A 12,369-nucleotide genomic window follows, 5' to 3' on the forward strand; every position below is an offset into this window, starting at 1 on the left:
GATAACGAATAAAAAACAAACTCTGAATGAAGTTTTGAATCAATTGATGGAAAAGCCAAGAACATCAACTACAATAGAGTTTAAAGGAGATTGTAAATCTCTTGTAGAAGACCAATGGAAGTCAATCGATAAAGCCAGTCTTCCCGAGCCTGCTAAAGCAGCAAAAACCTACAAAGATGCTTTCAAAGCAGTGTGCAACAAGTCTAAATATTGTGCCAAAAGCAAAAGTCCTTTGTGTCAAGGAGATTTTGAAATTGTGACAAGGAAAAATGTTATTGAAGATCCTGGCAAAGATGTTGAAAAAGCTGATTGTTCATTCACATGTGGCCATGAAAAGAAAAATTAAATAAAATTATTTTCTGAAAATGAATTTCACCATTGTATCAAATTACATGATTAATACCAACTGAACTAAGAAGATTAAACATTAATAAAACATTCACATTATGACTATGCACATATTTTCTTATAATACTAGTGTATACTATAGCTGAAGTGCCCGGCGTTGCCTGTTAAGTTTTGAAAAAACAACCTTATTTTGAAAAAATACATTTCAGCCAATTTGGTCCAGCCGTTTGGCTAGCTATAGCTATAGTGGCGTTAACGAAAAAAAATCCAAAAACCGTTAATGGCTAAGTTCACCGCTTTTTAAAAACTAGTTAACGTTTTTTACCGTTAATTTTTTTTCAAAAACGGCTAATCCGATTAACGTTTTAAAAATTAACGGTTTTTGCCGTTCGTTAACGGACTCTTCCGTTAGTTTTCGAAAACCTCCGTTCCGTTAACGGAACTTTGCCCAGCCCTAGCTATAGCTACCATATATATAAATATCTATATATAGGCAGAGCTTTATTATATATATTTTCTCTTGTCTGTTTGATTAGATCCAAAAAAGTACAATAAACCAATCGAGCTCATAATCAAAAATGTCACTCCAAAATCTAGAATTTGGAAACTTTGAAAATTTTAACTGAAAATCTGCAAAAAAAATTTTATTTAGTCTTTGCCACAAACTTAATTTCTAATCTCTATATATCTTTGCAACCTGATGGTGTAAACCTTTAATATTTCAAACTTTGAAATATCTATGGTTTACAACATTGGGATAAGAAAATCAAAGTTTGTGGCAAAGACTCAATTCATTTATTGTTATAAGTAATGTAGGGAGAAAAAATGGTCAAATGTAATCCATTTAAAATAGCTGGAAAATTAAAAGAAATGTAATATTTGTTTCCGCATTTATTTGAAAGAAACTGTTCTTTATGGTTTAGTCTTAGAAAACATTTCCAATTTCTATTTTCTTAACATTTAAATCTATTTTGTCCGTTGACTATTCAAATGTTAAATAAAGAAAATTTTCTTATTGTTTGAGCAAGTAATCACTGGATTACGTGCTGTAAATACAAAAAATTATATAATTACAAATCAATATACCTGAGGCTGAATTTAAAGAACTTTAGTCGCGACTTAAATTTGAGACGCGGCCCAAATATAGTTAGTTCCAATTAAAATTGTATTCAACGTTTCAAGATTTAAGCCGGCGCTCAATTGAAACCGGCTGTTGGCAGATTTGAGACGCGGCTCAAATTCATTAAATTCGGACTCTGGATCTAGTGTTTTACAACAGTGTTAACCAAATAGAACGAGACTTGAATGACGAGCATCTTTGCAACCTGATGGGGCAAACATTTGATATTTTACGCTTAGATTATTTATCTTACATAATTCATAGTTTGAAATATCAAAGGTTTACGAAAGATGAATGAACTGAAAAATCAGAGATTGTTGGAAAAACTCATTACTTAGTTCCTTTATATTAAGATTTGACACGTTTTCTTTCATTACTCATTTTTTTGCTTGATTTTGGATAAAAACATGTTTTCAAATCCTTGAAACTGAGGCAGAATTTAAAGAATTTGATCCACGGTTTAGATGCGGCTCAAATATTGTTGGTTCCAATTAAATTTGTAATAAATTTTTCAAGATTTAAGCCGGCGCTCAATTAAAACAGGTTTTTGGGGGATTTAAGACGTGGCTTGAATTCATTAAGTTCGGACACTGATCAAGCTTCATTTTTAGTATTATTATAGGTGTAAATCAAACCAAACCAAGGTTTTTACAAGATCGTACCAATAACATTCCGCTTTATTTTGTTTCTTGGAATATTTCGAAATACAATAAAAAAGTATGTGTATTTGACTAACGCAATGCATTTAACCAACTTATCAAAGACGAGATCTCCTATATCTTGATTTCCAGGGTACAATCATGGGCATGTGTTAGAGATTATCTGTGAATGGGAATTCGTCTCTTTCTTCATAAAATCCGGGAATTTTGATGTTACGCTGTACACGGAATTCTTCCTCTCCTTCCGAAAAATGACAAAAGTTATTAAAAATCAAAAATTTTGTACGCAGACATTTTTAAAGAACATTTTTTTGGAAAGTATATTTTTGTGTGACAGATAATATAATTACGCTGTGTCGAATGTAAGTGAAATATAAACAATGAACACATGTGGAACTGTTCAGTAGTAACTTTAGGCAGTAGCTTTAAAGGATCCTATATAAAAACATACTGGTAAAAGAAAAGGAATAAAATTTTACAATACAATTATCTTTGCAACCAATTGATGGTTTATTTCATAAAATTAGATTATTTTATCCAACGTAATTCCTGATTTGAAATATCTAAGGTCATAGAACATCATTGATCTTCTTATTTTTTATAAAATATGTTTCAAACTTGAAATTTTACTAGATTAAAAAGTTAAAATTGAACGTATCAATGGTTTAAACAATCAGGTTGCAAAGAAACAAGAATTTCACATATGAATTTGAAGCAAGTTGTTTTTAAAGTCTTTCTGAAGTCTGGTCCTTTTCATTATAACTTATAACTTTTAATAAGTTCATAACAATATAATTTGGTTCGTTAGGCTTTTAAGTTTTTCGGACAAAATTTTTACTTTATCGAAAAATATACACTAAATATACACTAAATATACACAAAATATACACTAAATATACACTAAATATACACTAAATATACACTAAATATACACTAAATATACACTAAATATACACTAAATATACACTAAATATGCACTAAATATACACTAAATATACACTAAATATACACTAAATATACACTAAAAAAAAAAATCCGGGAACCGATTAACCTTTTTAGCGTCCCTGCTATGTAAGGCTAATTAAACATTACAAATTATTGCACGTTGATAACTTTAGAACACGTCTATAATGAAATTTACCTGATAGTGACCATAAGTGATAAAAAACACAAAAATAAAAAATATAAATCTTATCTGTTTTTTTGATTGAATAATAAATTAAGTAAATCTTAAAATATTTATCTAGGACAGGCAAGGAAGTTTTTCCTCACGATGAATTGGTTACCAGTTTTTCTGTTTTCATCTTTCTGCTTTAGGAATTCATTAGAAATAAACTAAACTAAACTAAACTAAACTAAAATATATTTCTACATCTATATATATATAAATATATATATAGATGGATGGAGTAGATGCCAGAGCTGATCTAATTATTACAGTTAATGGAGATGAAATTAATAGATCCAGGTAAAAATTTAAAGTTCTTAGCTCAACAAACTATAGCTCAGAGGCCGAATTTAAAGAATTTGAGACGCGGCTCCAACATAGTCATGGTTCCACTTGAAATTGTATTCGGTTTTTCGAGATTTGAGCCGGCGCTCAACAGGAACCGGTTTTTGGCGGTTCGGGTTCAGCGACGCGGTTTAATTTCTTTGCATTCGGCACAGAACTTTGTATAAACTAACTCTTTAAAGGAACTGTGAGCGTAATTTTAAATTACTCTCCATTCAAAGATAGCAATGCTTGATTTAGAACAGAACAGCTTTGTCTGTTCCAGTATTTTTATTTCGAGTTCTCTGCTAAAGTGACTTGCTCATTTAACTTTCTTAAACCATATAAGAAGCAATGGAGAAATTATCAGACTTTCAACTTTCGAGCAAAACAAATTCAACGGTATCTCCCACATTCTTGATTAGCTTAAAGGGACAGTAAAGGAAAAATGAAAGGGGGTATAGGCTGAAATACATTGAAAATTGTTTTTAGGATTGGTCAAATGTCGTCTTTATCCTGTAACTTTATCAAATACAAGCAGGAAACAATCAGCAAGGTATGTATTTTAAATTCACAATTATTGGCTATTTAAAGGGACTGTAAGCGTAATTTCAAGTGAGTTTTCATACCAAGATGGCAATGCCCGATTTAAAACGGTACTCATAAAAGCTCTGTTGGATCCAGAATGAATAGGACATGTGTAAGTTTCATTTGAGTCAGAAAAACATTTTAAATCTTGAAACATTGAATACAATTTTAAGTGAAACCAAATATATTTAAGCCTCGTCTCAAATTTAAGCTGCGGCTCAAATTCTCTAAATCCGGCCTCTGCTTACCTTTACTTTGACACTTGAAATTACGCTTAAAGTCTGCACAATTAAGATAGAAAACCTTCTTCCCCAGTTCTATTGTAAGAATCAACAAATCGTGACAAACTAAAGTATTTTATAGCTTTCAGCAGCATATTCTTTTAAATGTCAAAAATAGTAATTTGCATATCTTGAATTAATTTACTTTAAATCAAAATATTTTAATGCTATATTTAGTGTTTTATTATTAGTAGTATTTATTAGTAGTAGTATTTATGTTTTAGTTTTATGAATTTTACAGGATCCACCTGATATATTGGAGCGCTGAGCTGGGAACCTTAGAATGGTGGATATCGAGATTAATGCTCTTAATCCTCTCTTTTTGCTAATCTCGAGATTAAATATTTAGATCAACAAGTTTTATTCCAGGAACACCAGTTTATCCGTTTTTTGACTGGAAGGACCTTCACTTAATTTCTCACCCATTTATTTATTAACACATTAGTTAAAATTGGTTAAAAAAGAATCTCAAACGTATTATTAAATATTTTTCTTCACTGATTAATTTACAAAATGGCCGACAACATTTTCTTTATTTGTTAGAAATTCCGAATTTCTCTCATGGGATAGAATTTATTTTTAAGGCTGTCATTGGTCAATACAATTTACGAATTTGATTCCTGTACTCTCATTGAAGAAAACAATGCACGGATATCCAAAGAGAGAGAAAAAGAGTGGATTAAGGACTAAAATGAAAAGTTTCTACAATGGATAATCGGATTAAGTAGTTGGGATTAAAGGTTATTCATTTTAAAGTTCCCAGCTCTGAACGATTTTCCTGTTTCGATCTAGGGTTTCCAACGCAATTGGATTTTACTTGGGCGCTGCAATAACGGACCCTGTAATTTCCTCGCAATTCCGCACTATTTTTCGCAATAACTTAACAAGAACAGTTACGCGCAATGTTGCACAGTTGCACGAAATTCCGCTTAACGGAATTCCGATTGGAAACCCAAAGAAAATTTCGCAAATGATGTAATTTTTGTGAATTTTAGAAATTCCCAATTGTCAATTGTAAGCTGCAGCAAGATTATTTTAAATTGAAGTTTTCCAACCCTTTTTTTACAACCTTAGAAGATACAATTATTACAATTTACAAGATTAGAGACTGAAGCGAGTAATCAGTTTCTCTTCGATAAAACTTTGCAGTGTGTCTAAAAAACTCTCTATACAATGTATCTGAACCATCAAGATATGTTAAGGTTGCTCGATATAATGCTAATAATAATGTGCATACAGGTTGAGTGGTCTATCAGCTATTCTAGTGTTAGCACAAACTTTTTTGTTTCACATTATGAAAATGGCCAGAAAGACGTTCCAACCTCTCCTTATTTTACTGTGGAAGGTGCAAGGTAGATTTTAACGTTAAACTACAGTCGTCGTTTATACCAATACAATGAAGACAACTTTCTATTTTAATTTTCAATCTTTTAAACAGGGAAAGAAAGACAAGTTGTCAATTAACATTGTTGATCTCTGTGTTTACTTGCTATTTTGAAAAAGCTAGTTAGAAATAAAAACTTGAATAGAAAGGTCGTCTTCACTGCAGTGATATAAACAAACCACTGTTTTTATCTTAATACAGGTTTACCCATAAAGAATAAGACTTGTGTCTTTTCTTTGCCAAATCATGTAATAAGCCATTGAAAAACTTTATCCAAGACTATATGACACTTTTGGTTCCTTGCAACTCTAAAAGTTTAAACGCAATTATCTAAATTACAGGGGACATTAGTTCCAAAACTAACACTTTGCCCATTTCAAACACTTAGTGCAAAATTTTCTTTTTCAAGTGTAAACAAGCCGAGTTAAACAAAACTGCACCATACATTTATAAGAAATAAAACTATTTATTGAAACAAGAAATGTCAACTTCAAACTAATTTTAAGTTGTGAGAAAATGTTTTTGATGATTCTTGTTTTTTAAAAACATGTCCCTGTTCATGTCGCGTTTGGAACATATCCTGGTTTTGAGACAATTACTCGAATTCATATCAATGTCAATTTTTAAGTATTTACGCACTTACATTAAGAGTTACTTGAAATTACGTCTATACACTCCCTTTAATTATAGTTCTGGAGAGAAGGTTGTAAGAATGATGGTTAATGATGACCGGTCTAAGCAGGTCAACATCTGCTGTAAAGTTGAAGCAGTCAGGTACGGTCATAAAGATGGGCGCGTTCATTTTTTTTCATTTCGTGCGTGCGTTCTAAAAATTATTGCTCGTTCTCCATCCATTTTGTGTGGTTTCTCACCAAACTTTCGTTCAGTAAAATCATTTTTAAATAAAATAACGATGGATTTCAAAAGTTTGTTCGAAAAAAATCGTAAGTTCAGTAAAAAAAATGTGTCATTTAAAAAGTTTGTTCCAATTAGTCGTTTGTTCAGTAAAAAACTATTGTTTTTTCAAAATCTTTTGGAGAAATCGTTACGTTAGTTTAGTAAAAAAAAACGACAGTTTTTTTTCAAATTCGTGCAACAATTTTAAATTGTTTATTTACAAAACAGAAAACAGACGAAAAATTCCGTCTTTTCTCAAAAATTCCGTCCGTTCACAAAAACGCTGCACATCTCTAGTCGTAACTCAGGACCAGTAAAATCAGGAATAACATTTTTGAGGCTGCAGCGTTTTGTACATGTAAGTGACAAAGTATGTAAGCTCGAAAATATCGATAAAGATCTTTTCCATTGATTTTCAAAAACTAACATTAAAAATTAGTGATTTATAGTTCTGAAATACACTTTGAAGACGACCTAGTCTTGAAAATTAACCAACATTAGAAAATACAATCTCGCAAGCTCATCATGCAGCTCCATCTAACGAGTAACGGATCTAATGTATAGATTAAGGTTTTCTTGAAAATTGAGTTCTTAAGATTCTTTTCTGGTTATAAACTTAGTTGTAACTGATGTAAAAAGTAACATAAGATTTTTTTTTCAATTTTGACCCAATGGAATTTGCAACACGACGGAAATGATATTTGAAAAATCTCGAGAGCTTGTTCAACGATTTCCTCCGACCATCTCCCGCTAAACTCTGGAAACTTAATTTTCAAGATTGGGACACCCAAATACCGGGACAACTTTTAAGCAGCTAAAGAAAGCTGTACAGAACAGATACATTCTTTATGAGGCAAAACGGGACGGTACACTAAATGTATCAACAGTACACTAAATGTATCAACAGTACACTAAATGTATCAACAGTACACTAAATGTATCAACAGTACACTAAATGTATCAACAGTACACTAAATGTATCAACCCTTTTTTTGTAATATCTAAGTATGCTATTCAGGGACTCTGGGTATGGAATATCTAAGTATGCTATTCAGGGACTCTGGGTATGGAATGCTGAAAAAAGTTGATTCTGAAAAATGTTCCCAAGTTGGCGTAATCCCAGGTTAGATTTTACACATTTTTAAACAATTTGTTTAAACAAAGTGTTCATCAATTTCAACTAAGTTTATCGAAAGGCATGAAGAGCCAGATGATGCAAAACTCTCCGTAATAAGATTTTCACTTCACTGGGGACCACCGGAGGGAATTCATTTTCACTGAAGGGTTTGAAAAATCGCTTTATACCCCAGCGAACAGAAGTGGGATGAAAAACAAGTTAAAAACAAGTTTAGAAAAAGTCGACTTTGTCCACAAACTGGGATAAAAAAGTCGTAAAAAGTCGACTTTTTCATCCCAGTTTTGAACTAGTCAAACACTTTAAATAAAAAATCGTAAAAAAGTCGACTTTTTTCATCCCAGTTTTGAACTAGTCAAACACTTTAAATAAAAAATATGGGCAACGCCAAGTACTTGAGCAAGTTTTGAATGTTTGAAATAGGTTCAATTCCTAAAATGTCAAATTGGTAAAATTAAGAAGTTAAAAAAAATATTTTTTAGGAGATAAAGTTCAAGAGTTGACATTTTTTGTTAGTGATGATTTAGTGAAGGTTGGAGGATACCTTCAATACACTTGTAGGGTAGGTTAATAGAAGCTTTTTAACTTTTCTTTTAACATTACAAACAAATTTATAATTTTTATATCTAAAAGTTGTTAGTTCATCGTCGAAAAATACTAACAATCCACCGCCAATTTATATTAAATATAGTGTAAACAATAAATATGTAACTTTCCTTATCCTTTCCTTTTCCTTTTATTTCTTCTTTTATAATTTTTTAGAATTGAGGGGAAATATTCCCACAACCTCTACTTTTAGAGGGGTTTAAATATATTCTCCTGAAACACTTAATTTTGTATGTTTTTGTTATATTTCATAAATAAATAATTTTTTACTTTACACTTTACTTTACTTTTTACTAATGAAAACTTGAATATAATAATTCCAAAAAATTAAAGACTAGCAAAGAATTTAGACGTAATATGAAGTGACCCTCCATCAGAATATCAGAATTAAACACTTTTCGAGTTGAAAAAACCCGTTATCTTCCATATTATTGATAAAATTGTCAAGCGTACGTAATTTTTTTTAGCGGAGGGTCATTTGAAATTACACGCTTTTATATCTTCCACATTCTTGATTAGCTTAAAGGAAGTGTGCGCGAAAAATGAAAGGGGGTATAGGCTTACAGCGAAAAAAAATCGCTTTTGCTCGCTACTAATCTTACTTCTATCTGTTGCAGCTATAAGAAGAAAATTATTAAAAACGACATATACTGAAGAACGTAGCGTCCATATAATTTCAGAAAGTTTCAATGTACGACTTGGATCGTAAATAATCAATTTAATTTCAAATGCATCATTCTGATATTACAACCTAAAGGCAGCGATTATTTTTGGACGCATTCATATTTAGTTAATATTTCATACTATTTGTTATTTGTTTAGTATACAATGCACTAGGTGTCTCTGCCGCGTGTAATCCTTCAAAGCATCGTTAGCAGAGACATCTGACGACCGACTATTTTGGCGTTGTGAATTTGTATCGACGCTACTTTCTTCAGTATAAGTCGTTTTTAACAATTTTCTCCTTATAATCGTAACAGATAGAGGTAATAGTAGTAGCAATCAAAAGCGATTATTTTTCGCCGTAAGCCTATACCCCCTTTCATTTTTCGCAAACACGTTTCAAGATCAAGGGTATCGTGGTGAATCAGGCATTGACATCTTTGCATGGAGGGTCGCTTAAAATTACGCCTACAGTCCCTGTAAAGCCTAAAACAACATGAATATTTCTAATTTTTGTGCAGATATGAAGACTACTTGAAATCCAACCTAACAGTAACAGAACAACATTTCTCTCAGATCTCAAGATCTCAGTCCTGGAAACCACAGCAGCAGGTTAATATATTCTTAATCCTAATCTTTTATTTTCTTTTCATTTAATTCTGAACCGTGAAGAGGATATCCTGATCCTAGAGTACTCTGCTGGGAATATGATCATGATCTTTAAATATCTAGATGAACCGTGAAGAAGATATCCTGATCCTAGAGTGCTCTGCTAGGAATATGATCCTGATCTTTATTTATCTAGATGAACCGTGAAGAATATATCCTGATTCTTGAGTGCTCTGCTGGGAATATGATCATGATCTTTATATATCTAGATTAATCGTGAAGAAGATATCCTAATCCTAGAGTGCTCTGCTGGGAATATGATCATGATCTTTATATATCTAGATGAACCGTGAAGAGGATATCCTGATCCTAGAGTATTCTGATAGGAATATGATTATGATCTTTATATATCTAGATGAACCGTGAAGAAGATATCCTNTTCTGAACCGTGAAGAAGATATCCTGGTCCTAGAGTACTCTGCTAGGAATATGATCATGATCTTTATATATCTAGATAAACCGTGAAGAGGATATCCTGGTTATAGAGTGTTCAGCTAGGAATATGATCCTGATCTTTATTTATCTAGATGAACCGTGAAGAAGATATCCTGAGCCTTGAGTGCTCTGCTAGGAATATGATCATGATCTTTATATATCTAGATGAACCGTGAAGAAGATACCCTGGTTCTAGAATGTTCAGCTAGGAATGGTGATCATATTCTGGCTAAAGAGGAAGTTACTGTTAAAAGGTAATTGATATCAACCTAGGTGACCTATCCCTTTCTTCGCCACAAACCTTAAATAAAATCTATTTGTCAAAGTTATCTCTATTTATCGTTACAATTCTTATTATGCTCATAATCTAGCACGAGATAGTTAATATATATGTTATTTATCAATTTAGACGCACTAGATAAAACCAGTAAATTTTTAAAATTTCATGTTCAATAATTCTTTTACATCTTTCATGCAATGTAATTTTTGTCAATGTAATAGTTCAAAGTTTAATTATAATTAATAACATTTTTATCATTTTTGTCAAATTGGTAAGACTTTTTTAAATAATAAAAACGCTCATTTTTACGTCATATTCAGTGCTTATGCATTATGAAAAAAATAATTCCTCAATGTTAAAAACTTTTTTATATTTTAGAGATAAAAGTAACAGTTACGTGTACTCTACAGGAAGACCGGGTCAGTACACAACAGATAGACCGGGGCTGCACTTGCCTCATGTAAGATTCTAGTTAAAGGGACTGTAAGCGTAATTTCCACTGACCATCCATGCAAAGATGGCAATGCTCAATTTACAACTGTACTCTTGAAACTTTCATCTGATTAAAAATGTGATCATAGCGGTTTTCTGACCCTAAATGTGTTTATTTCTGTAAGTTGCTCTGTTGCTTCTGATAAGCAAGACATGCGCAAGTCACTTTCGCAAATAACCCGGGAATGAAAATAACGATACAGTTTAAAGAAACTTTGATATCTAATTCATACTTGATCAGACAAAGCTTTTGAGGTTACTGTTGTGATGTCATCTATTGATGGAGGTTCACTTGATATTTTACGTTTACAGTCCCTTTAAATAAATTAATAAACTCATTATCTCTGTTTGTTTGGATGTCTGAGCATAACTCACGAACCTCTTGACCAATTTGCCTCAAATATTGACTGGGGAGCTCGATAGAAATAAGAGAATGTTCTAAATTAAGTGGAAAGTTTACATTGTCCGGCAGCTGGGTTCCGAAGCTATATAGTAAACAATTGAATAATTTTTTTTTCAAATTTAAAGTAAAAATGTTCATATTTTTAGAATTACTCAATTTTTTATTCAATCCTAATCAGAAAGGCCCGGAATTACTTTGCAATTAATCAGACGATTTTACATTTTTATTTTACAAATATATTTGATGAAACGATAATCACAAAATATTCCTGGTCTGCCTTTTTTGAGCATTCAAAATTGCTAGAGATAAAAATGTATAGTCGGATTGACTGTTAAATAATTCCAGGTATTATTGGTTATAACTGTATGAAAATATTTGGTTGGCAGAACATTGATGTAAATTAACAGCAACAATTGATAACAAATCAAATTCAGTTTTTTTTCCATTTTTAGGCTCGAAAGGGACGTTTTTACACAGATCCACAGGTAGCTCATGTAATTCCTATTTATATTTTATATACAGAGAGTCCCAATAAATACATTGGAATTAAGTTGCAATTTCTATATATATTAATTTATATACAGAGAGTCCCAATAAATATATTGGAATTAAGTTGCAATTTCTGTATCTATATATAAATTTGGCTTGTCTTGGTGTTTGTTTGTTTGTTTGTTCGAATACAATAAACGTCAAAACGGCTGAACCGATCGGGCCAAAAATTTTTGTGGGAAATCACGTGACCACAGGGAAGGTTTATGAATGATAAAAAAATGTGTTTTAAAGGTTTTTAATTTTGTAAAAAAAATTAAATTCTTGAAAATCCGCGAATTTTTTTTCCTAAATCCGCAAATTTTTTTTCTTCTTTGTTTTAAAATGTAAACAAAAAGAACATGTTCACAATTTAAATTGAAGATGGG

General features: G+C 31.5%; 2 protein-coding genes across 3 annotated transcripts; both read left to right on the top strand.

Moving 5' to 3' along the window:
- Window positions 1-3,514: 3,514 nt before the first annotated feature.
- LOC111716041 (uncharacterized) lies at window positions 3,515-12,105 on the top strand. Its single transcript, XM_023491453.1, has 5 exons — window positions 3,515-3,595; window positions 9,695-9,785; window positions 10,443-10,531; window positions 10,936-11,017; window positions 11,905-12,105. Exons 1-5 carry the CDS (start codon window positions 3,528-3,530, stop codon window positions 12,088-12,090), a joined length of 516 nt encoding a protein of 171 aa, XP_023347221.1. The 5' UTR covers window positions 3,515-3,527; the 3' UTR covers window positions 12,091-12,105.
- Window positions 4,097-8,490, top strand: LOC111716042 (uncharacterized). 2 transcript variants are annotated; one of them, XM_023491455.1, is made up of 5 exons: window positions 4,097-4,175; window positions 5,728-5,840; window positions 6,563-6,646; window positions 7,788-7,892; window positions 8,387-8,490. In XM_023491455.1, the coding sequence occupies exons 1-4, from the start codon at window positions 4,122-4,124 to the stop codon at window positions 7,855-7,857; spliced, it is 321 nt and encodes a 106-aa protein (XP_023347223.1). In that variant the 5' UTR covers window positions 4,097-4,121; the 3' UTR covers window positions 7,858-7,892; window positions 8,387-8,490. The 2 variants fall into 2 exon arrangements, with proteins under 2 accessions (XP_023347223.1, XP_023347222.1); XM_023491454.1 differs by having other exon boundaries at window positions 7,825-7,892.
- Window positions 12,106-12,369: the final 264 nt, after the last annotated feature.

This window comes from Eurytemora carolleeae, unplaced genomic scaffold (genome assembly GCF_000591075.1).
Source record: "Eurytemora carolleeae unplaced genomic scaffold, Eaff_2.0 scaffold1945, whole genome shotgun sequence".
Classification (NCBI taxonomy): Eukaryota; Metazoa; Arthropoda; class Copepoda; order Calanoida; family Temoridae; genus Eurytemora; species Eurytemora carolleeae.